Here is a 26965-nt window from a genome sequence, read left to right on the forward strand (position 1 = left end):
GGTAACGAAGAGTCCTTTCACTTTCCAACTCGCCATGGGAAGGCTGTGCGCCACGAGGATGGACGCGTTGGGCGACCAATGGAGTGGGGGGGGGGGCAAGAGGTCATGTGATGAAACCTCCAGGAATATGTCCAACCAGAGTTGGCAACCCTATTTGTGCATCAGATGATTATGGAGTTAGGGTATTGGGTCTGGGAATGACAATATTGTGGCATTAAAGCTCGACAATTAAACAACTAACAGGAGGAGGAGGCTCTGCAAACATCCCCATCCTCAATGATGGCGGAGTCCAGCACGTGAGTGCAAAAGACAAGGCTGAAGCATTTTCAACCATCTTCAGCCAGAAGTGCCGAGTGGATGATCCATCTCAGCCTCCTTCCGATATCCCCACCATCACGGAAGCCAGTCTTCGGCCAATTCGATTCACTCCACGTGATATCAAGAAACGGCTGAGTACACTGGATACAGCAAAGGCTATGGGCACCGACAACATCCCAGCTGTCGTGCTGAAGACTTGTGCTCCAGAACTAGCTGCGCCTCTAGCCAAACTGTTCCAGTACAGCTACAACACTGGCATCTACCCGACAATGTGGAAAATTGCCCAGGTATGTCCTGTCCACAAAAAGCAGGACAAATCCAATCCGGCCAATTACCGCCCCATCAGTCTACTCTCAATCATCAGCAAAGTGATGGAAGGTGTCGTCGACAGTGCTATCAAGCGGCACTTACTCACCAATAACCTGCTCACCGATGCTCAGTTTGGGTTCCGCCAGGACCACTCGGCTCCAGACCTCATTACAGCCTTGGTCCAAACATGGACAAAAGAGCTGAATTCCAGAGGTGAGGTGAGAGTGACTGCACTTGACATCAAGGCAGCATTTGACCGAGTGTGGCACCAAGGAGCCCTAGTAAAATTGAAGTCAATGGGAATCAGGGGGAAAACTCTCCAGTGGCTGGAGTCATACCTAGCACAAAGGAAGATGGTAGTGGTTGTTGGAGGCCAATCATCTCAGCCCCAGGACATTGCTGCAGGAGTTCCTCAGGGCAGTGTCCTAGGCCCAACCATCTTCAGCTGCTTCATCAATGACCTTCCCTCCACCATAAGGTCAGAAATTGGGATGTTCGCTGATGATTGCACAGTGTTCAGTTCCATTCGCAACCCCTCAAATAATGAAGCAGTCCGAGCCCGCATGCAGCAAGACCTGGACAACATCCAGGCTTGGGCTCATAAGTGGCAAGTAACATTCGCGCCAGATAAGTGCCAGGCAATGACCATCTCCAACAAGACAGAGTCTAACCACCTCCCCTTGACATTCAACGGCATTACCATCGCTGAATCCCCCACCATCAACATCCTGGGGGTCACCATTGACCAGAAACTTAACTGGACCAGCCATATAAATACTGTGGCTACGAGAGCAGGTCAGAGGCTGGGTATTCTGCGGCGAGTGACTCACCTCCTGACTCCCCAAAGCCTTTCCACCATCTACAAGGCACAAGTCAGGAGTGTGATGGAATACTCTCCACTTGCCTGGATGAGTGCAGCTCCAACAACACTCAAGAAGCTCGACACCATCCAAGATAAAGCAGCCCGCTTGATTGGCACCCCATCCACCACCCTAAACATTCACTCCCTTCACCACCGGTGCACTGTGGCTGCAGTGTGCACCATCCACAGGATGCACTGCAGCAACTCACCAAGGCTTCTTCGACAGCACCTCCCAAACCCGCGACCTCTACCACCTAGAAGGACAAGAGCAGCAGGCACATGGGAACAACACCACCTGCACCTTCCCCTCCAAGTCACACACCATCCCGACTTGGAGATATATCGCCGTTCCTTCATGGTCGCTGGGTCAAAATCCTGGAACTCCCTTCCTAACAGCACTGTGGGAGAACCGTCACCACACGGACTGCAGCGGCTCAAGAAGGCGGCTCACCACCACCACCTTCTCGAGGGGCAATGAGGGATGGGCAATAAACGCCGGCCTCGCCAGCGACGCCCACATCCCGAACGAATAAAAAAAAATTAAAGCTCGAGAGAAGGATTTCACTGTAGCTGCATATAATGGAGTGGCTGTTAAACCCTTTATATTGGAAAGCAAGACCTCGCCCTCTACCCCAATTCTCTTAGTTGACTATGTCAAGACCATTGACCATGTCCCCTACCTTCGTGCGTCATCAACAGCTGGACCGCGCGCACTGGCGGTTATAGAACGGAGGCGGCCGCACGTGACTCTGCACGAACCCCCGTGTCCCGCCGCACGGATTTTTTTTTTTTAGACCAATGTTCATTGGTCCGACGAAACGTCAATCTTTACTCACGCCGCGGATGTCGACCAATCATCCGGCGGGAAAGCGAGACGCCCTCATGACATTGGCTGCTGCTGGCGGCGTCAATCGCGCCACGTGGGTCAGGTCTCCGCCTATAAGGAGGCGGCATGCGCCGCCGTTTCAGCCAATAGCGACTCGACAGGGGGGCGGATTTAAATCGAGCGGGAAAAATCGGAGGGAGAAGCCGAGGGCGTGGTGAGAGCTGTCGCTGGAGGGGAGTGGATTTACCTCAGAGACCCGCAAAGAGCGCATCAACACGGGTTTTGTTTTTAAGTGAATAAGCTCTCAATTCTTTCATCTGGAAGAGGTTTAAATGACCTGCTTATGTATGTGTTTGGGCAGCAGATTGGTTACCTTTGGGACGGTCGCCATATTGTTTTTTATGGTCAGCCATGTGGTGCACCATGCAACAACTCGCATTTATACAGTATCTTTAATGTGGTAAAACATTCCAAGGCGCTTCACAGGAGCAATTATCAAACAAAATTTGACCCCAAAGCCCCATAAGGAGATATTAGGTCAGGTGACAAGAGGTAGATTTTAACAAGTGTCTTAAAGGAGAGAGGGGTGGAGAGGTTTGGGGTGGGGGGGGGGAATTCCAGAGCTTAGGGCCGAGGCAGCTGAAGGCACGGCCGCCGATGGTGGGGCAATTAAAATCGGGGATGTGCAAGAGGCCGGAATTGGAGGAGTGCAGGGATCTCTGTAGGGTTGGAGGAGGTTAGAAATAGGGAGGGGTGAGGCCGTGGAGGGATTTGAACACAAGGATGAGAATTTTAAAGTGAAGGTGTTGCTGGACCGGAGCACAGGGGTGATGGGTGAACAGGGCTTGGTGCAAGTTAGGATATGGGCAGCAGAGTTTTGGTGGGTGGAAGATGGAAATCGGTCACTGTGCTCCAGACTGCAAATCTGTGCTGAGAAGTTGCCACCTGCTTGTCGAGTTTCAGTTCATCCAATATGGAGACACAAAGACAAGTGTGCATGGGGATAATGCTGGAGTTTAACCAGTGCTACTTATCCATCTTGGTGTCATCCTTGGATCAGTGGGTAGCACTCTCACCTCTGAGTCAGAAGGTTGTGGGGTCATGTCCCACTTCAGAGACTTGAGCACATAATCTAGGCTGACACTCCCAGTGCCAGCACTGAGTGAGTGCTGCACTGTCAAGAGTGCTGACTCTCGGATGAGATATTAAACTGAGGCCCCGTCTGCTCTCTTAGACGAATGTAAAAGATCCCACGGCACTATGCGCAGAGCAGGGGAGTTCTCCTGGTGTCCTGGGCCAATATTATCCCTCAATCAATGCCTAAAAATAGCTTATCTGGTCATTATCACATTGCTATTTGTGGGACCTTGCTGTGTGCAAATTGGCTGCCCTGTTTCCTACTTTACAACAGTGATTGCACTTCAAAAGTACTTCATTGGCTGTAAACGTGTTATGAGGTTGTGAAAGGCGCTATATAAATGCAAATCTTTCTTTCTAGGACTGCCCTATCCACCGGGACATTGGAGGGTTATCTGGAAAGGACCCGTGGCTGTTGAAAAGTATCTGGCTACATTTTTTTTTTGTTCCCCCTCCTCTCTTGTTGCTTCTTGCTGGGGTACAGTTCCATGGACACTTGTTACCCTCTTGTATCGCAATGGGTCATTCTTGATCTGTAACGCCAGATATTTGGTTGACAGGCTATATGACTGGGTGGCGTCTCAGCCTACTCATTTTTTTCCCCCTGACATTCACAGATGCACATTTTCCAGCAGGAGTCATTAGATAGGGATGCAGAGCGTGAACCTTGGCTTTTCAACAGCCACGGGTCCTTTCCAGATAACCCTCCAATGTCCCGGTGGATAGGGCAGTCCTAGAAAGAAAGATTTGCATTTAGTGGTCAATGCAGATGGAGGTTAGGAATTACATGTTACCAGCTTTAAAAAAAAGACAGAGGTTGGAGAAGCACAACAAATGGTCCCAAGTCAAAAGCAGATCAGCTGAGAGGAAACACTGAAGATGTTCAAGCTTTGGATCCTAGATAGAAAAACGAGGGCCCCCATTGAGTTATATAAATATTAAATGGTGTAGATAAGGTAAACCCAGAATATTACTCCAAAGGAAGTCAGTGTGGCAGAACCAGAAGATATAAATTTAAATGAGTGAAAAGTAAATCTGAAATGGGTTATTACTCAAAGTGTGGTAAATGTTAGGAACAATCTGCTAAGTAGTAGTCAAAATCAGGGGCGTTAAAAATATAGTTGGATATTTGGCATGGGGACTTGGGGGTAGGAGAGGTATAAACTCAGACGGATTAAATAACCTTTATTGTCTTTGGTTCTTATGTGACAGATGGATTTTAATGTAGATGAATGTAAGGTATTGTGATGCATATTGGAAAAGGAAATGTGCATACAGGATCAAGGTGGGTGCCTGTCCATTTTGAAGAGTGGAAAAAGATTTGGGTGTAATTATTGATCATTGCTGAAAATTTCAAGTTAATCTGTTATCAATGCAGTTGCCTAACAACTAGTTTGCCATCAAAATGGGGAATGGTGCACAGAGCGCTCTCCCCAGTCCCTATATCAAAAGACCCCCCCACAAGACACACGTAGAAACTAAAAATAGATACTTCACTACAAATAACTCCTATCTGTTTCAAAGTCAGTCACAGAGGCTGACTGCAGGCGGAATCACAGGAAGTTGCATGTTAATCAACTCCTACGCATGCACAGGATTTCAAAAAGGCAGTAAAATTCAGATCTCATCGCAGAGAAACTCTGACAAAATTTGGTGTCTCCATAGTGAAGTTGGTAAGTTTCGGGCCTCTGATATCACACGAGGCCAGAAGACCATTTGAAAACCAGGCAACACGCACTAAAAATGTACTTCCCGGTTTAAATTATTTTTTAAATTGCATGGCCCATTTTTTAAAAACAGACTGCCCAGCTAACATCAGACAGGTGGCAACACTATTTAAAATGCTGAAGGGCATGGATTATGGAAATGTTTGCAGGCTCTTTGAATTGAGTTGCAAGATCAGGACTAGATAGTCTTAAAATGGATAAATCTCAAGAAAATTGGAGACTTGAAGGATTAGTGTTGTACTGGCTGTGAAACAGAGTGCCTGCAAAAGCAGTAGATGTTGTATTGATTAATTCCTTCAAAAATGAGCTGGATAAATAGCTGGTTTGGAATGGGGTTGAGCGGTGGGAGGGGTACAGACTCTGATGATCAGCAGGAGACACATGGGGCACAATTAGGGGCGGGGGGGCATTCAAAATCACAACCATTTCGGATCTGCCTCCAGCCTACCCACTTCCAGTTTTCACCGGGGTGGGACAAGGGGCGGGTGACCAACCTCCCAGGAGGCAGATTGGTAATTAAAACCTTTCAAGGAGGCTGAGGGCTTCCATTTTTTTCAGAGTTTCCAATTTTAACCCCTGAGGGCCGGGATTCCCGGGCCTTCTGTTTTACGCTACGTGAAAGTAGATGAGAAGGCCCGAAACTAACAGATATGTGCCTTTCTGGCACAAGTTGTGGGCCTGGAGGAGCAGAAGTGCTTCCCCCATGCCCAACAAGCCTACCTGCAGCAACGCCCCCCCCACAACGATCGCCGATCCCCACGATGACCCTCTATTCCCCCCCCACCAATCGCTGACCCCCGATTTCCCCCCCCCCCCCACGATCGTGGACCCCTGCGATGACCCCCGATCCCTCCCCCATGACTGACTCCCCCCTGTGCCCAACCATGCCTCTACCCCCCCCCCCCCCCCCCGAATCCATACAAACAAAGTCTTACCTGAACACATCCTCTCCCTAGCTGCTCTCCTGTCTGACAGGCTGGCCTCAGTCAATCAGGCTGGTCAGTCGGGTGGCAAACCGACAAAAAAAAAGTACTTACATCAAAACCGTAATGACGTCCGGGAAACCCATACTTCTGGATTTCCCTTCTGCAATTTGACCACCCCCCCCGCCCACTTCCCAGCTCTGGGTCAAAATCATGCCCATGGTTCCTGTGTTACTGGGGCTGGGGCCGGTGATAGAGATGTGGGAATGGATGTATACTCTGGAGTTTCACACAATTAACTTTTAGGCAGGGGTATCCATATATTGACCGTGGGCCACAAACGGCCTGCAAGAATCTCTAAACTTGCCCACAAAGGTCTGGTATCTCACTTCTATTTGTGCTTATATTTCTTACTTACTGGTTTGAATTTTGTGGGCCTGAAAAGTGCTGCTCTTTGCATTGTTGCCTCATTGGTGGATAAACCTTAAATCAGAACACCAAGCTCCATTAGTAACTGCAGCTTGAGATATATGCAGATTCGTGGGAACATTGATTTAAATGAGGATCCATGGTACGTACCTAAGCATGAAGGCAATAAGCTTGGGCACTTCTGTCATTGGGAACGGAGACTAAATGACTGAGGTATAGTCTGAAGGAGAAGATTGTACACGGTTTGTGGAAGGAGCACGTTTTTTGGCTCAAAAGTTATTCTTCATTTCAGACTTTATGTTGCAATTAACCCACACAGTGTGGTCAACACAGTTTATTTTGTGATCCATGAATGCAATTGAATTTGTTGCTGTCATAAGTATTTCAGAGCAATGAGCTTCATAACTTTGCCTTATGATATTTATCAGTATTCTGTAGAACAAAATTAATTAGGATAATCGTTTTGTATCACCACTGGTTCCATGCACAGCTGAAACTTTGCAGAGTTTACAACATGTCACATACATTGAGCAGTGCACTGGAGCACAAATGCATGGCACAGCAAAATGGTGGGATGCTGGTGTGTGCTTAGGATGCTATACAGTTTTCTGTCTCAGTTGTGGAGAAGCACTAAATGGAGTCCAGCAGGTGTTTCTCACCTGCAGGGAGTGAAAGCAAGTGGAAGAATCATCATCGTCTATCAGCATTGATGGAGGCCAGTGGCATAGGCTGCCTCCTAAGCCTGAGATGGTCTATGTCCTAACGTGACCAGAAAAATAGAGAAGTTAAAGATTGTTATTGTGAGAGAGTGCAAGTGTTCCCAGATACATACTAATAATCTTTAAAACTGTATTTATTTAACACAGAGCCAGATGTGTTGTGATTCTATAGATTCATGGGGGTAAAAGGAACAATTTGAGTTAGGATTGAGCAACTATATTAAAAGACACCTCTTTAAAGATTGTGTTTTTCTTCTCTCCTCCCCCCAGTACGTTTTAAAATCACACAGCTGCCACTTTTCATTTCCTCATTGGTGCAGCACAAGGAGACTGAGGACATTGAGTATTGCTCCACGTCAGCATTTAAAATTTTTAATGCCAGCCTTTGCTCCAGTACATTCAATAACCCTGATTGAAAGTATCACCAATGACTATTGCAGTGGCTGTCATGAAGTTTGTTGTAGTGATTCTATCCGTATGTCTTTGTGACATTGCCAGTGGAGTCGGGCAGAAGGATAGGCGGAGAAAGTATGATGCTCAAAGTTCAGGGCAATTTCAAGAATCGGGGACATTCGAGATGAAGTCACCTAACCTGAATGACGAGGAGTATCACTCCAGCCACATGCCCGATTATCTGAAGTGTGACTCCTGCAGGGCTATTTCTTATCAGGTAGGGTCAGTGCTCCCGAATACTACTAGATGCTGTGTGGAAATATCTATGTTGTGGTACCCATTCACTTCAAGTTACAGTGACCTTTTTTCTGGACCTTAGTCTTCTATCTGGAATTACCTACATGTATTGTCATTTCTTTCGTATCAATTTTCTTTTAAAAGTTACTTGATTTAACCAAGTTTATCAAATGAGTTTTGTTACAGTCTACTCCTGTTAATTCAAAGTTGTTTTCAACACAAAAATGTTAATTATCCAGTAATTTAAATTAAGCAACTTTTAGTTAAACAATATTAACCATTTTTGTGCTTTAAAAAATGTATTATTGAATAACTCATAATTCCCTACATTACACTGGTGACTACACTTCAAAAGTACTTCTTTGGCTATGAAGTGCTTTAGGATGTCCTGAAGTCATGAAAGGTGCTATGCAAGTCCTTTCTTAGTTGACTTAGTCATACTCATATCTATCAGTGTTGGGTAAGTGGAATAGGAAAGAATCTTTCTTTACGTAGAAAGAGTATTGACATTTAGATCTGTGAAATGGTTTGTTTTATTTTAGAAATTGTTAGTTGTATTAAATAATTGTTTTTCTAACTTTTAAATCTTTCTGGAAATGAAACTGATAAATGTGTTTTGAATAATCTACCCTTCACAGGAAAAGTGTATATAGATGCTTTAGTAGAAGAGAGAGAGTGGGGCTTTCCTACAACAGAACATGCAAACAAATTTGAATTACTAAAAAAAGTTCTTGAGTAATGTTAGAAACTAAATGCAGTCAAGAAGTATTGAAGTACTGTAACTATGGTGAGTGGCATCTCGCTATACACTAAGTATCTTTCATTGCTAGTTACTATTAAATTAATTTATACTAAAAAGGCATTCCTGTTAGCAAGCTTTTAAATTCATACTGAGAAGCACCATCTTTTAAAGGCAGACTAATCCCAATAGGTCAAGGACCAGAGGACATAAATTTAAGGTGATTGACATGAGGAAAAACGTTTTTAAACAGCGAGTGGTTAGGATCTGAAATGCACTGCCTGAGGGGGTGGTGGAGGCAGATTCAATCATGGCTTTCAAAAGGGAACTGGATAAGTACTTGAAAGGAAAAAATTTGCAGGGCTATGGGCCGGCATGGACTCAACGGGCCAAATGGCGGCCTCCTGTGCAGTAATCATTCTATGATTCTATAAATAGATGAAGCCAGAACATCAAAGAAAGTGTAATAACCAATTCCTTTCTGTTTTACCCTGCTGGGAATTGTAGACTATATGATATCACTGAGGACACTTTCATCCATAAGGTTGCTGAAAGTTGAGAGTAATACGATGGGTATGGTAGGAGTTTGGAAATACAGGAAATACGCATCCCTAGTGAAGAGGCTTGGGTGAGGAACGACAGATCGCTGTTCCAATGGGATTTAGAAAATAAAGGGAGAAGAAAATTGGAGTGGGCTTTGCTTTACGTTTCCTTTTAAACACACAGACGTTTCGCTAAATTAATGTTTCATTTATTGTTCCATCCATATTGTGAAGATGCAGGAATATCTTTCAAAGAAGGAATCGAAAATCTCTGCAGTGAAAGAGGGAAAAGCAATACTGAATGAATCCGATTACACTGATGCTTTGGAGAAATGTTGCTCCCAGAGTTGGGAAAAGTGAGTTTGTCTGTCAGTTCATCTTTTACACAAAATGAAACATTTCCTTTTTTTATTTGTCAGAAACAGTGATATGGATGGTATAAAACAGTAAGTAAGTGTACAAAAAACTCCATTGAATGAGATTGCGCATCATAACTCAACATTTATGAATAATTAGCCCATTGTCACGAGTGTATTTCTATACATCGTCACCCATAATCACTTGTGTGTATATTTATCTAAATAATTACAGGTACCTGGGAGTGAGATACTGGCTGGAATCTAAGTGACTATAATAGTGTCACATAGCTCGAAGTGATTGGTGATTATAAAAAAAATAACCTGACTGAAGGTTTCAACTGATATCATAAACCAAAAAGTTAATCATGTGGTTCAGATCACATCATACTGGGTGAGGTTTATAAACACCATCTGATACAAGATTAGATTGAAGCCTATAACCACTGCACTGATACTTTTTAATAATATGTTCATGCTGTAAGGGATATGGGCTGTCTTTATTCAGGTTTTGTAATTTTATCAAGAAATAATTTTTAATTAATTTCTAGGAAATTGTGTGGCTAGATTACAATCTATTCATCAATTCTATTTCGATTACTTTTCCCATTTCTACAGAATTTTTGTGGAATCCCCTACAGCATGGAAGGACTGTAATTGTTTTCTACTTTGAGACACGCTGTAATTATTGAATACTGAGAAATGAACAGTTGGAGTTTGGTTTCTCAGTGCCCCGGGCACCATATGATTATAGACAAGGTTAGATCCATGCCAACTTTCTGTGGGTTCACAGAGCAGAGGTTAGAGGCATTGAGAACAAATACCACTTTCTACTGGCCCTCAGATGGCAGACCATTGACACATATGGTGACGACAAACACTCCCAGGTCGTGGGTGTCTGCATGAACGCTGTTGTCCTGGTAGGGTCGCCAACTCTCCAGGATTGACCTGGAGTCTCCAGGAATTAAAGATTGATCACCTGGGCACTGTTTCCAGCAACTCTGGAGAAAATCGTAGCGGCGTTAAAAAAAAAAAATTGTTTTTTTTTCCATTTACTTTGAACACTTTTTTTTGTTTATTGGTTTGTAAAAAATATTGGAAATGGGGGAGAAAAGGCTGTTTGACTGACAGTTAAGAATCATCCATTCAGATAATGAGTCTGTTCACTTTCCATTTGGCGTGGGAAGGCGGTACACTGTGATAATGGATGTGTCAGACAACCAATCGCAGGAGCGAGGGGCAGGTTGGTTGGAGGCAGGAGGGTCATGTGATTCTATTACCAGGAATATGTCCAATCAGAGTTGGCAATCCTATGTCCTGGTAAGGTAAATGAGCCTCTTGTTATACATTGCAGCTTATTCCACATATACTGCTGACGCTAGGGGGGTGGGGAGAAATTGGTCTCGTGCCCAAAACCGGCACGAATTGAGTGGTGAACCTGGAACACTTGCTGGAAGACATCGGCTGAAAAATGGCTCGGCGAAAATTGGACCTCAGGCCTCATCCATATAAAACCGGCGAGCTATGGATGGTAATCTTGATGCTCAGACACCGAACCGGCCTGCAAGTGAGCCCTGTGGGAGTGGGGGAGGGGGGGTGGAACAGGTGGGGGAAACGGCAGGAGACGAACCTTGGTTGCAGCGGCCTGTAGCACTGTGATAGGGCCAGGAGAAGCACTCCTGCTGCAGGCCCCACAACAGCTGCTGCAGTACTCCTGATCAACAAATTAATGTAAGTAATAAAAATTTTACTTTCCCTTTCTCGGCAGCCTCCAGCCGTTCCTGTAAGAACTGCTGGTTAGGCAGCTCTAGACCCAGACAAACACCAGAGCATGCGTCGTGCATGCTCCGTCAAACTTATGCTGAATTTGGCAGTGGGGTCCTTAAACAGGTGTTAGGCATATTCAAAGGGGCCCTATTCAGGTGTCCTAGGCACTTGGATGTTGCCCCCTGCCAATTTGGCAGTCAACGTACTTCCGGTGGAGATCAGATGCAAGAAACCACCGCCTGAAATTCACCCCCCCCCACCAAGAGCTTATTTCTCGCCTGATCAACAGGCGCGTCGCAGCCCAATTTCTCCCTCACTGTCTAGGTGGACATGTGAAGAATGGCCACTTGAGTGAGGTATGGTAGGGCACTGTGAAATCCTACCCTGGCATGAGTTGGCACCTTCAAGAGAGAAGAGGGAAATGTACAGAATTTATTTTAAAATCTCGTGGTTTATGATGTTATACCAAACCCCTCAATATGTTGCTGTCTTGGAACACACTCAGACTGTGCATCTTAACACATCTGTTGTACTGTGGTGTCTGGATTATTAAACCGTGCGCATACCCCAGTATGATTGTCAAAGTTTCAGTGTTTACCTAAAAGACTTCTACTGTATAGTTAGGTACTTTGGTACTGCATCTATAAATAAGCATACATCTCACTGTTATTTGAAATTAAAATAAAATTGCTGGACTATAACTTGGTGTTGTAAAATTGTTTACAATTGTTATTTGACAATAAAGCCCTGTATGGCAATAATATTTTTGTTTTATCCGATGCACCCTGCAGGCATGGTGTAATAGAGGTGAATGGTGTTAAACGCCTGTCAGGCCCGGGACTGGAAACAGAAGAGTTTACAGGAGTGATGGTGATGAGCGGACCATGGCCTGCAAGGTAAAACTACCACAAATGCTGTCACATGGACTCCTATAGTGCAGTATTTCTCCCTCAACCAACATCACTAAAACAGATTATCTGGTCATTGTCACATTACTGTTTGTGGAACCTTGCTGTGTGAAAATTGGCTGCCATGTTTCCTACATTACAACAGTGACTGTAAATCGCTTTGGGATGTCCCAAGGTCATGAAAGGTGCTATATAAATGCGTGTCTGTCTTTCGTCTGTGTTCCATTGTATGTGGAACAATGATGGTGTCTTCACTTAAGAGACTGTTGAGGTCTAACAGCTTTACAGTTTGTTAGTTGTAGTTGAATAAGTTGAAGTGTCACGGTGGAATGTTTTCTGGGTTGGTTGGACAACTGTTTTTGTACAGTTCCCACACAGTGAATTTCCAGTGTCACTTCTGTGGAATGAGTCATTTTGGTTTAAAGATGCTGCCTGTTTCGACGTATCTCACTCAAACAATTGCAGATCTGTGTGTTTAAAGGACTTTGCAATCTTTTCAGTAATTTTGACCATAAAGCTCATCCTTAAAATTTCTTTGATGCCACCTTTCACACCCCTCAGAAATGTTTCAAGTGCTTCACATAATGTACTGACTGTTGTTATGTAAAGCAGAAGCCATTTTGCCCACAGCCATGAGCTGAATTACTAGGCCAATGTGCTGTAAGCTGAGTGGAACTGACACATCCTAGGATAGGGAAGAAAGATCGGATGATGAATCATCCTAGACCTCTCTCTGACTGAAGGGCAGGATTGGCAGGCTTGTGAGCGGCTTGCCTACCCAGTAACTGAAATAGGGAAAAGTGTGTGGCATTGGAGAGAGATGGAAAAGGAAATACAGTAAAAATGGGGATTTATTTCATTGTTATGGAATTAAATTGCTAAATAGCAACAAATATAAATCACAGATATAAATAGTGTTGAAACAGCAAGATAGGGATTAGAAACCCAAGGTTTCTTCTGTTCCAAAAGTAAAATGGAAACGCAACCGCCTGAAAATAGAAAAGATGGTTAACGTCTGACCCTTTCTCTTTCAGACCTGCTGTGTATTTCCAGCATTAACTGTACTTTTTTTCGGATTTCCACGTTTCACTGTTACTTTTTCTTTTTTTTATTTCTCTAACATTTCTGTACATCCCCTACAGGTTGTTCAAAATGTGCCAGGCTTACCTGGGTGACTTTACAGAAGAAGACATTTACGAGGAGTACAGAAACAATCGGGATTATTTAGAAGATTTTCTCTGCTTTGGTAAAAATGGAGCTTGCACCAAACATACAAAATTCCAAACAGCGTTTAAAGATGAAATATAAACATTTTGAGTTGGCTCTTCTGGTGACAGAAGTGCATACCAGGAATTTGGGAGGGGAGGGCGGGGGCGTAGGCGTAGGCGTAGTCAGCAGGCCCATTTGGCAACTTGCACTATTTTCCATCCATTAAAATGAATTAACTCAAAATTATGAATCAGGTACACCAAAGTTCCAGATATGCACTCCTGTCACAAAAAGCTCTATAATAAACTAATCCATCTATCTAAATGTTATTTAAAATGCTGATATTAGTTATGCTTTCATGATCTTCTGCAATGGAAATGTCATAACCTCATATGTTGTGACGCTGAAGTTCCATGACATTCTTGCGTGTAAATACTTGGGCCCAGAAACCAATTGTATCCAATAGTATATAGCCCTCACCACTTAAAATGTCCATGTTTAAAACGGGCAGTCGCTTATATCGGCCAAAAAGCGAAAACCAATTAACCATTTGCATTAACATTAAATTCAAAGTTGCCATTTAAAGCAACTTTAGTGTTCCATTTATTTCAGGCAGAAACAGCTGGAGGCCAGTGTTTTATTGGAAAGTAAGCATGCACGCGATGGCCGTTATATGCCAATAGTGGCCTGATTGATGACAGCGCTGCAGATTATGGGTGCTCCAACCCTGCTGTGACATTGTTTTCTTTTCTAGTCACCCTGTTCACAAGTTTTATTAAAGCTGAAACTATCTCTGGATAAGTGCAGTTGATGTAATTTCTAGCTTGGGGATTATATTGTTTTAGGACAAGGTATTTTAGGGATAATGACTATAATACATTGCACTGAACTTTAACTTTTGGCGATTATCTCCACTGATAGGAATGCATGCATGCGATGGCCATTATATGCCAATAGTGGGCAGATTGCGTTCACGCAAACACGCCAGCTATAAGCAAAGGGGACTGTATCTAAATTTGTATATAAGCAAATGACGGTCAGTGGAGGGCTGGAGAACAGAGTCTGGTAATCATTTGTAAGTTGTGATATTTCTAAACAACTCTTCCTCCTTTTTCTCTCCTCTCGTGAAGGCAGTGACCCCTTAAATGAGTACGGTTCCTTACCCAAGTCACCATTCTTTGTATGAGAGCCTAGGCAGTGAACATCAGCAGATTATTTGATTCTGGGGGGAGGGGAAGGGGGACCATTACAGCTGAACCCAGTCCTATCCATACCTGTGATCCACATGTGCATTCTTGAGCAAGGGCCACGAACGAGAACCCCGGCTGATTTTCCTCCCTAGCCCAGGGCCACCAGTGGTAACATCTCTACTGGCACCTTGGCTGAAATCAGTGCAGTACAGGAACTGAACCAGTAAGCCTTGGGACCTTCTGGTCTGTGTTGTTCAGCTACACCTCACTGTTACTAACTGAAGCATTGGGAGAGTACAGATATTTTATAACCTGGCTTTATAGTTTTACATGTGCAGTACTAAAGTTAGGTCAGGATACAAAATTGTTAGTTATTATAAGTTACATTCAAAGTTGTGTTTGAGATCTGATTTTCACAATTCACTATATACCCTTTGACTTGCATATAAATTGATACAGTTCAGTTATCACAAGCCAGACATGCATGTGTCTAAAATTTGCAATTTGGATTAAAATACCTTTGAAACAAATGGGAGGAATCTCTCGGTTCTGTAACCATGTTTACGACAGTTATCTTGTTAAGTCTAAAGTTTAGTAATATGGTTGAGATAAAATAAAGTGTTTGCATTTTTAGGACGTGTTGATTTTTTAAAAATCCCTTCAAAGAATTGTACTTAATATTTTTAATAATTATTATTTAATGATGCAATATCACTATATCTCGATTGGCAAACTGTTAATTATCAGATCTGTGGAGCTCTACTTTGGTAGGCAACAGATCTTTGTGCTCATTATAGTGAGGATTACTTTTCTATTTTTGACATTCAGTATCAGCATCAAACACTCCCAGGGCAGGTACAGTACAGGTTCGATAGAGTAAAGCTCCCCCTACACCGTCCCATCAAGGACAGGTAGAGCACAGGTTAGATACAGAGTAAAGCTCTCTCTATACCCCCATTGAACACTCCAGGGCAGGTACAGCACGGGTTAGATTCAGAGTAACGCTCTCTCTGCATTGCCCTGTCAAGCACTCCCAGGTCAAAATAGCATGGTTCAGTGCTGAGTAAACCTCCATCAATTCTGCCTCAACAAAATGCCTTAACCTCAGCTTCTGATGAGTATCCTATACTATGCCAGAATGGCAGCATCTTTAATTTTCTACATTCGCCATCCTTTTCATTTGGTTTGCCCTGGTCTCCCATTACTCTCCTCGGCCTCCTGTCAATCCAAAATTGCTTGCATCACACATACATTCCCTCTCCAATTCCGTTAACAGTAACTTGCTGAAGTTAATAGCTATTTCCTTCAAGACCATCTCACTTTGATCTGCGTTCTCCCCTGGACGATTTGGTAAAACAAGGCCTGATATTCCTTTCTCATCGCAACCACGCTGGACTGCGAATCAGGCACAGTGCACCTGTATTGAATTGCGTCTTACCTGAACTCACCTGGATTTGCTGGTTCGGGTCTTGGCGTGGTCTCGTGCACACCTGGCGTAGGCCTCTGCCCAAAACCGGGGCGGGAAGCCAGTCGCAGCTGCAGACCTGAGATCTACAAGGCTGCTGCCCAAAACCAGCCCCGAGGATCCAATGGGTCCCTGTAAGAGGTGGGGGGAGAAAGGCCACTTAGCTGTTTAGGCCTTGTAAGCTGAGCTACAGGTCCCTCTCACACTCCATCTGGTCTAAGGGGGCCTGGCATAAAGGCTTCCATCGAGTGAACACCCAACTGGTGTTCCCGAGGGAAAATAAAGCAGGAGGTGCTGCTGGCTCCTTCCCCTTCATTTCATGCCATTGCAGTGCCTGTTGCAGGCAAAGGCGTTTGGTGCCTCCTCTCCCTCCCACCCCAGGGGAAGCGCTGGAAATCTCAATGTAAAGGAGATGAAGTCTGGCATGGCAGAGGAAAAACAGGGCCAAAATGTTTAAAGCAAACAGTTCACCTCAATAAAAGGAAATTTGTTTGTTAATTTTTTTTACATGTATGTCTTGATTTCCACTTGGATTACATTTTTTAAAAATAGAATTTGAAAAATCCCTGCCCAACATTTAAAAAAAAATCCCCCCCCAAAAACCTTATGGGTTTAATTTCCTCTGTTAGCATGTTTGTGTTCGTTCCTATCAGCATTTAAACACATTGGTCATATTTGTTTAAAATAAATGGTTTAACCATTGAGGTAAAATAATCGCAGGCAGGAATCCATGTAAACACATTAACCCTTTCACTGAAAATATTACACAGACATACACACAATTTACACTTCAGTACATAAACTTTGAAATTACTATTTGCGATATTACCATACAAATGCCTAGCGTATTTATGATATTCCTATGTCTAACATCTTAATGGGTCAATGCTGCTATTAAAATAGTCTGCAAACTATTTCTAAACTATGATCATTATGGCTGGAAGCCTTTTCTTGTCTATCATGGTGCCTATTGTGTTGCCAATAGGGCAGTCTAACCAGATACAAAGTTATGGTTGAATAGTAACAGCAGAAAGGGGTATTCCAAGTCGATTTGACCTGAGCGGCTCTCTTGGAAAAGCTATCTTATTTTTAACGGGCAAAAAGCATGAATGTAACCCTTAATATGGCAGTTTTATTCTCCCCTCCTTTGCTGAAGGAGCTGACTTGTTGGGACACAGTCCATGGGCGCCAGTCGCTCTTGGGTACCGTGCTCAGTGTGGACAGCTATTGAGTATGGCGGGGGATATGGCAGCGAGCCTGATCCTGACCTCTCCTGACATCTACACATGGGAACTCTCCAGCAGTGGTCAAGATCAAGACCAGGAACCTGGGCTGATTTTTTTTTTTCCCCTCCTCCTTCCTAACCCAGGGATGCTGAGCCCAATTATAGAGCCCTGCTAACTCAGCAGATAGACAATCAATATTAAAGCATATACAGGTTGTGGCTTATTAATTGCAGAGTCCAAATATGTGTAACTGGGCTTAGCTCTCTCTGCTACAGTGTTACACTACCCTTTCACTCCCTTCTTTGTTTTGGTCAGTCCTACAAGGAGACTCACCTATTTTTCTTTCATTTTTGACAGAGTCTCTACCATAGAACGTTAACCCGTCTTTTCTCTTTTTCAGATGTTGAGAGACCTGCTGTGTATTCCCAGCATTTTTTTCTTTTTATTATCTCTACAGCTGTGAACTTCCCTGGGATAACAAGGTGCTTTAGAGATAAAGAAGTAGAACCTACAACTAGAATAATTGCACTATCCCTAGCAATGAATAATCGGGGAGAACCTCAGCCCAGTTAGGCTATTCTCCAAGTTTTCAAAGTCTGAAGAAAAGTGTAACCTTGTACGTCTGCAGTTTTTTTCTCCCTCTCTGAGCTAAAATTGTGAACTGTCTCATTTTATTTGAAGACCTTAAACTCTGTTTAAGTTTTAGCTACTCCTTCAGGGTACTCAGCAATCCTTAATGGGTTGTTGCCTGTCAGAATATGACCGTTTGTTTTTTTTTGAATGAGCCTTCCCCCACCCCACCGAAATTTTTAATACATAAGCTGGACACCAAAAGTCTTGGATTTTAGATTAGAAGGCCAATTATTTTCCAGGTAATTCTGGAATACCTATTCATCATCCTTGTTCAAGGTGGCAGCTATGACTCAGTAGTAGCACTCTTGCCTCTGAGTCACCAGGTCATGGGTTCAAGTCCCACTCCAGAGACTTGAGCGCAAAATCTAGGCCGACACTCCAGAGGTGCTGTCTTTCGGATGAGATGTTAAACTGAGGCCCCTCCTGCCCTGTCAGGTGGACGTAAAAAATCCCATTGCACTATTTTGAAGAAGAGCAGGGGAGTTCTCCCCAGTGCCCTGGCTAATATTTATTCCTCCACCAAGACCACTAAAAAGAGATTATCAGGTCATTGTCAGATTGCTGTTTGTGGGATCTTGCTGTGGGCAAATGAGCTGCTATGTTTCCTACATTACAACAGTGACTACGCTTCAAAAGTACTTTGTTGGCTGTGAAGCGTTTTGGGACATCCTGAGGTCGTGAAAGGAGCTATAGAAATGCAAGTTCTTTTTTTATTCGAAACATTGAGTTTTTTAATCTCTTTTAGCTATCTGATTGTGCCTTTTAGCGATCTGATTAGACCTCGGGAATTGTGTGACTCACCTCTGCCTTACTCTTCCAGCAGTTTGACGTAGCAGTATGTTTTATGCTGGTCCGGTTATTGCTTTAAAAAGGTCATCATTCTCCAATCAGTAAAACCTACTGTAAATCTCTACTTTTTGCAGGTAGCAATTACAGTTTGGGGTTTCTCTTTATTAAAAAAAATAAGTGCGATTTTCACGGTAACACTAGCTGTGTGGAAACACATCATGGAGATGTTTCCCTGGGGCCTCTCTGCAGCCTGTTTGAATTTAGCAGCTGCAGGCACAGTGCCACAGCTGCAAGTGAGAGTGACCTTCAATCACGGAGATTGATAAGATTATTGTTAGGCAAGGGTAATAAGGGATATGGAAGCAAGGTGGGTAGATGAAGTTAAGATACACTTCAGCCATGATCTAATTGAATGGCAGAACATGCTTAAGGGAGACACCCTCTCTTTTTTGCTAGCTGTGCACTCAGCCTTGGAATGTCGCATGGGATAGGTGCCTAAAAGAAGAAGGAATTGTGATTTTAAACTGCTTGAAGTTGAGCCTTAAAGCTGCTTTCTACCATAAGTCCTAATATCACTAATAGCACAGGTATAATATAAAGATCGTCCTGGTGCCTGCAACTAAGGCAGCTCTAGTGCCCCAAGCTGCATGGAAACCTATCCCAAGAATTGCTTTTTCCTTTACAACACTACCAATGATGGATTTAAACTCCCAGCAGCACTGCTTGACCTGACCTTCTCCATTCTTAGTCCGCTTGTACGGACCAGACATGGTTTTTGCAATGTGGCCTGTACAGAATTACACCAAACATGGCAGCAGCAAAGCCAGAAACTCCTCCCATCTCTAAGTTGCCCAGACTGAGGGAGTGCTGTACTGTCTGGATCAGATCAGCAATGTTTCCTGCCATTGCTTTCTCTTTTAAGGCAACAAGATAAGGAATATAATAGTGCCCTTATCACTGTAAACACAAGGTCAAATACACAGTCCCTTTGATCAATTGGTGTGTCTCCAGTTTTCTGCAACATTTTACAATCTCTTCCAGCTTTTTATCTTTTAATTTACAATACTGCAAGCACTTCCCATTTAATTGCATAGTGTATAAGCTACTCACCAACATTAAAGGACTGTCTTAAATATTTATTCAGACTCCAAACATATAGCTAAGGTTGACAAAAGCAAAATACTGTGGATGCTGGAAATCTGAAATAAAAACAGAAAATGCTGGAAACACTCAGCAGGTCAGGCAGCATCTGTGGAGAGAGAAACAGAGTTAACGTTTCAGGTCGATGACCTTTCATCAGAACTGGAAGAAGTTAAAGTTTTTAAAAGTGATGAAGATGAACAAGGTAAAAGAGACAAATGGAAATCCTGTCGAAGAGAAGAGCAGAACTTCAAGGTCGGGCCTTCCTGGAAGAGAAGTGGCAGCGAATTAAACACTAAATCAAAAGCAAACTTCTGCGGATGCTGGAAATCTGAAATAAAAATAGAAAATGCTGGAAACGCTCAGCAGGTCTGGTTGATGCCCATCTTGGACTGGACAGTCCAGAATTTTCTAAAATAAAAACTAGATACCAAAAGACCTAATTTTTTTGTAGGGCTATGATTCTGCTGGCAGGATAAGAGCAGGCTTTGGTAGTGTAAAGGTGGGGAGACACTGGTCTCCCAGAATCTGAGCTGAAACTATAATAAAGGAGCTTTGTTGTCTCCCTTTCCTGATTTCTCATTTGTATTGCCCACAAGCTCACATCCTATTTCCATTTGACTTCCTTGTTCAGGTAACAGGAGATTTGGATTTACACAATGGGTGACCAGACTTATCTATGCTTCTCAGTATGGATGGGTAGGAGGAACATTCTTTAGCTCAAGTGGCATAGGTGAGCCATGCCTTCTATTCTCTAACTCTTAACTCCCTCACCAGAAGAGAAGATATGAAAAGTCCGCAAAGCAAACAAGCCAAGCAAAGAACACAGAAGATGGAGGATGTAAAACAGAAACCTATATAGCCTCTTTCACTAGCTCAGGACATCCCAAAGTGCTTCACAGCCAATGAGGTACTTTTGAAGTGCAGTCACTGTTGTAATGTAGGGAAACACAGCAGCAAATGTGTGCACAGCAAGGTCCCATAAACAGCAATGAAAGAAATTTATCAAATAAACTGTTGTAGTGATGTTGGTTGAGAAATAAATGTTGGCTAGGACACCAGAAGAACTCCCCATCTCTTCTTCGAATAGTGCCATGGGATCTTTTTCATGCATCTGATAGGATCTCCGGTTTAATGTCTTATCCAAAAGACGGCACCTTCGACAGTACAGCACTCCCTCAGTACTGCACTGGAGTGTCTGCTGAGATTATACGCTCAAGTCTTTAGAGTGGGTCTTAAACCCACAACCTGCTGACTCAAAGGCGAGAGTGCTACCCCTGAGCCAACCCTGACACCTAATAGGATCTAAGACAAAAGACTGAAATACAAGAATTGCTGAGGAGTAACAGCAAGAAAAGAATTTGCATTTATATTGCAAAGCACTTTACAGCCAATGAGGCACTTTATGTAGGCAAACACATCAGCCAATTTGCACACAGCATGCTCCCACCGGCAGCAACAAGATAGATGGACCAGTTAATCTGTTTTGGTTGAGGGGGGAATGTCAGCTAGGACACCGAGACAATTCCCCATATCTTCTTCAAATAGTGCCGTAGGATCTTTTACATCACTTGACAAGGATTCAGTGCCTTGGTTTAATATCTCAACTGAAAGACGGCACACTCCAGCAAAGCAGCACTCTGTCAGTGCTGCACTGAAGTGTTGGCATAGATTGTGCTCAAAGTCTGTAGTGGGGCTCGAACCCACAACCTCCTCACGAAGGTAAGAGTACTACCAACTCAGCCAAGCTTACACTTAAGGACTTAATTTTTTTGTTTATATGGATATATGTTTTTTATTTTTTTAGAAACCTATATATTTATAGAAGCCATAAAAGCACAACACCAGTATCAAATGGTGTCTTTATGTCTTTCACAAGTTCAGCCAATAGCTCCCACCTCTGACCTTTGATGGCTCCAACTTAGTTCTTGTATCAACAACCTTAGTTCTTGTCTCACAACTTAGTCTTAAGGGAACATAGGAACCGGAGCAGGCCATTTAGTCCCTCGAGTCTGTTCCGTCATTCAATCAGATCATGGCTAATCTGTATCTTAACTCCATCTACCCGCCGTGGTTCCGTAACCCTTAATACCCTTGCGTAACAAAAATCCATCAATCTCAGTTTTGAAATTTTCAATTGATCCCTAGCCTCAACAGCTTTTTGGGGGAGAGAATTCCAGATTTCCATGACCCTTTGTGTGAAGAAGTGCTTCCTGACATCGACCCTGAATGATAGAGATAAAATCCTGATGGAATTACTTGAGAAGGTGATAGATATGCTGGATGGGGGAAATCCAGTGGACTTTCAGAAAGCTTTTGACAAGATATCATACTCAGAGACTATTGGAGAAGATTGGATATAGGGCTAGAGGGATTAGTGTCCAAATTTTCACAGATAATACTTAAATAGGAGGTATAATAATTAATTCTGAGGACCAAAGCGATATTGATAAGTTGGTGGAATGGGCAAAAAGTGGCAGATGGAATTTAATGTCGCTGAGAGTGAGGTGTTACATTTTGGTTATAAAAAGTAATAATTATATTTTGAACAGAGTATTGGTGTCTGATTTTGTTCAGCTTTCTTTGTCCTCAGGATGTGAGTGACCCCAGCAAGGCTTCATTTATGGTTCATCGTTAGTTGGTCTTAGAAGGTGGCGGTGGGCCTTTTCTTCAAGCAATTGTTTTGCAAATGAGTGGCTTCAGAAAGCACCACAAGTCATAATGAGGGACTGAAATCAGATGCTTAAGGCCTCGGCAGCTGAAGGCACGGCTGCCAATGGTGTAGCGATAAAAATCAGGGATGCGCAAGAGGCCAGAATTGGAGGAGCACTGAGATCTCGGAAGGTTGTAGGGCTGGAGGAGGTCACAGAGATAGGGAGGGACGAGACCATGCAGGGAACACAGCAGAAGAGCAGGGAATAAATGACTGAACAAGGCAACCAAAGATAAAAGGACCTGTGTACTTAATCGTTGGTGAAATGGGATTTCAGACAGTTGTATTCCTGGCATCTGAGGTATTGATGTGCTGCATTAGATCAAGTGCATTGCTCATAAAAATAAACAGGAACTCAAAATGAAAACCAAAACTTTCAAAATGTTTAGGTTTGACCTACGAAAAGAAATACAGAAACAAGTTGACTTTAGCTTTCCAGAACTAACCCACAGAGTTATATGTTAAGGGGAAGCTGAATAAATAGGGACAGGCCAGTGAGGCTCTGAGCACTATTGCTGATCTCTACCTCTTACTCCTTTTATCCCAGAATTTACAAAATAATTTTGTCAGCGATTTCTTTAACACTGTTGGCCTAGAAAAATTAAATGGCTGTTGTGTCCTAAAATGATATTGCTCCTAGAATACACAGAGGGAGTTTTCATCCATCTCACGCCAACTTTTAGTCGATACAGAAGCAACCAGAAATGAAACACAAACATTTTTTTTCTGTGGACAATTCTTAACTCTCTATAAAGCCCAAATTTAAGATTTGAATTCTGCTCCCAGATCTGGGGAGGCCCTTGTAACCTCTCTCTCTTGCACTGCATACAGGATACAAGAAAAAGCTTGTCGTCTGGTAGGTAATTATTCTCTCACCTCCAACCTCTTTACCCATTGCAAACCTATCTTGTCACACTCTACGGATACTACTATGGTGAGTGCTCATTTTTTCCGCAGGCTATCAAAACTATAGAACTCATCACCTCCCTCAGCCTTACCTCCCCGCTACAGGGCTTCAGTTTCAAAATAGGTCACTATTCTCCTCTCTTGAAGGTGTGGACTCCCTTTGTTGGTTCCATAGCACCAGCTGCCTGGAGATACCTCACCTGATAGTCTTCCAACCCTCACTGTCTAGGCCATGAATAAGCCTAAACTGCGAGTGTCAATAGACTGTTCAACCATGGTGCAGCATCACAGCCAAGCCTAATCCTATCCTCCTCTGACGTCCTCACTCACGCATGTTCTAGCAGGCGCCAGTGGATAACGAACCGGATTGGGATCCCTGATGGATTTTTTTCCCTTTCCCTAGCCCAGGGTCTCTGCGACTTACAGTAGCACTGCTCTGGCTGAGAGTAGCTAACTCAGCACAGATGAAGAAAATAACCTGGGATCTTCCTGATCTGTATAGCTCAATATCACATTGATGGGGGGGGGGGGGGGGGGTGGGTGGGGGAGACGATGAAACAGAACAGCCAGAATACTTGTGTGCAATTTTAGGACAATGAATCACCATCAAGTAACACAGTGAGATTCATACAGTGCAATGGTGTTTCGACACAAATTGCATCATTATTTCAAATATTTAGCAAACAAGGAAAAACATTTTGCTAAACATTCTACGCAGATTTCACTCTGTTGAACATATTTAATGTCATTAGAATATATTTCGTTTTTCTTTCCCACATTCTACCAACTTTCTGTATCGTCAGACCAGCAGAGCCTGAGCAAAAATTGTGGCCACATTGTAATTAGAAAGACTTTCGCAATTTACTTAAATTCTGACTTGAGCACGTAATCCCGGCTGACGCTCCCAGTGCAGTACTGAGGGAGCGCTGCACTATCGGAGGTGCATCTTTCGGATGAGGTGTTAAACCGAGGACCCGTCTGCCCTCTCGGGGGATGTAAAAGATCCCATGGGCACTATGCCAAGAAGAGCAGGGGAGTTCTCCCTGATGTCCTGGCCAACATTTATCCCTCAACCATCATCACCAGATTACCTGGTCATTCATTACATTGCTGTGAGTGGGATCTTACTGTGCATGAATTGGCTGCCGTGTTTCCCTAAATTACAACAGTGACTACACTTCAAAAGTACTTAATTAGCTGAGAAGCGCTTTGGGATGTCTTGAGGACATGAAAGGCATATAAAAACATAAGATCTTTCTTAATTCAATCAAGATTTCAGCCAGGGGGGCAATGAATCATGATTCTGGGTAGTAATTATTTTGCACTGACAATGGGCATTAAGTTTGGTGCAAGTGAAAAAAATACTGCTGAGGCTGGAAAACTGAAATAAAAACAGGAAGGTAGAGACAAGAAGCTGATCAAACATTGGGGAAAGACATCTCAGTAAGTTTTGGATACCAATATTTCTACAGCTTTAACACAAACGTGTTAAAATCATGAAGGGTCCAGACAGAATAGATAGAGAGAAACTGTTCCCATTGGCGGAAGGGTCAAGGACTAGAGGATATAGATTTAAAGTGATTGGCAAAAGAACCAGAGGTGACATGAGGGAAAACGTTTTTACACAGCGAGTGGTTAGGATCTGGAATGCACTGCAGGAGGAGACGGTGGAGGCAGATTCAATCATTGCCTTCAAAAGGGAACTGGATAATAAAAATGCAGGGCAACAGGAATAGGGCTGGGGAGTGGGACTAGCTGGATTGCTCTTGCATAGAGCCTGCGTCGACTCGATGGGCCAAATGGCCTCCTTCCGTGCTGGAACCTTTCTTATGAGTTTGAAAGGGGTCCGTGAACTTTTAGGCGACTTTGATGGGAAGCGGTTTCCAGTCCAGACTGAATTGGGGGTCGGGGGGGTTACCGGTTCTGTAGCCTTGAAAGTAAAACCAAGGCACCTAGCTTCAGAAAGACGGTCTAATGGGCAGGTCCGGGCTGCCTGCGGATTTTCTTGGGCTTTTCTGAAGTTAGCGCGTTAGTTTCAGGGAGAGTTTGAACAAAATTCCCCCGTCTCCAGTTCAGCGAAGGAGATTGCTTACCCAGGAAATTCACAGGCGGAAGCTGACGTTGTGACCCTCCCACCCTTACACCTGCCCCGTTCGGCGAAAGGGCAGTTTAGTGTCAGTGGAGCTGGGATGTACATGGTGTAGAGATTAATAACAAGAACGGCAATGGAACTGCGGATTGTAGCCCTCCTGTTACTGGCGTTCACCCTCTCTGGTAGGTCTAACGTGTAATAAATCATAGCGACAGATTTTTAAAAATATAAACCGAAACATTCTGTGAACAAAACAAAGTACAAGAAAAAGTTGAAACTTTTTTTTCCCACTTTCTGTTCGTGAGTTTCACGGTTACAGCTTGTACAATCTTGGTGATTAATGATTGATAAATTAAACTATTGAAATAGAGGAGTGTAAATTGAGGGGCAAGTTATAAATCGTGTTCTCTGTCATTCCCTGGATGTGTAGTTAACCCCTCTATGCGGGAGCGTCCTGAACTCTTTCATCTTGCATTTATATAGCGTCTTTCACGACCCCAGGAGGTCGCAAAAACAGCTAATTAAGTACTTTTGATGTGTAGCCACTATTGTAATGTAGGAAAGGCGGCAGCCAGATTGCGCACAGCAAGGTCCCACAAACAGCAATGAGATAATGACCAGATAATCAGTTTTCCAGTGATGTTGGTTGAGGGATAAATATTGGCCAGGACTCCGGGGAGAACTCCCCTGCGCTTCTTCGAATAGTTCCATGGGATCTTTTACATCCATCTGAGAGGGCAGACGGGGTCTCGGTTTGACGTCTCATCCAAAAGGTGGCACCTCCGACAGTGCAACACTCCCTCAGTACTGGGAGCATCCGCCTGGAATGGGGCTTGAACCTGAAAGGTAGAATTTGGCCCGATGCTGGGGGCAGGAGTGTGGTTTTTCTGTAGAACCAGTAAATCAGCTGAATTTGCCAGCTAGGGAGCCGTGTGACCCACTGCGGATCTCTCAGTGATCCTGTTTAACGCTGGGATATCTGGATTAAATTGGGACAGTTGAGGGATATACAATTAAGCACATTATTCGTTGTCAGAGGGACTCCCAATAAAGAGTATGCTATCTCAGAGATTGAGGTTATCTGAGACCATCGTATGTTCAAGATTATACTGTGTAACAAAGACTGACTTTTCTCCCCCCTAACCCGGGAGTGCTGAGACTGATCCGAGTTCCCCAATTGCTTTCTAGGCTGAGGTCAGCTAACCTAGTGTACACCATTCCTGAAGTCTTTCAGGCCTCCCCTGCCCGTGTTCCTGGGGAATTTCGGTGACCGTATATTACATAGCCAGTGAAGGCAATAGCTACTGAGTGTTACTTGATTTGGAGTGGGGGCGGGTTTTTCCGTATTCG

The 26965-nt window shown here is 43.6% G+C and overlaps 1 protein-coding gene across 1 annotated transcript in view; it reads left to right on the forward strand.

The window, feature by feature from the left end:
- Window positions 1-7545: 7545 nt before the first annotated feature.
- LOC137301413 (interferon gamma receptor 1-like) overlaps window positions 7546-26965 on the forward strand; it is a 30723-nt gene continuing 11303 nt past the window's right edge. The window contains exons 1-4 of the mRNA XM_067970902.1: window positions 7546-7920; window positions 9456-9577; window positions 12136-12240; window positions 13395-13498. Coding sequence (XP_067827003.1) covers window positions 7678-7920; window positions 9456-9577; window positions 12136-12240; window positions 13395-13498 — 574 coding nt within the window. The 5' untranslated portion in view covers window positions 7546-7677. The remainder of the gene's footprint in view (window positions 7921-9455; window positions 9578-12135; window positions 12241-13394; window positions 13499-26965) is intronic.

This window comes from Heptranchias perlo, chromosome 33 (assembly GCF_035084215.1).
Source record: "Heptranchias perlo isolate sHepPer1 chromosome 33, sHepPer1.hap1, whole genome shotgun sequence".
NCBI lineage: Eukaryota > Metazoa > Chordata > Chondrichthyes > Hexanchiformes > Hexanchidae > Heptranchias > Heptranchias perlo.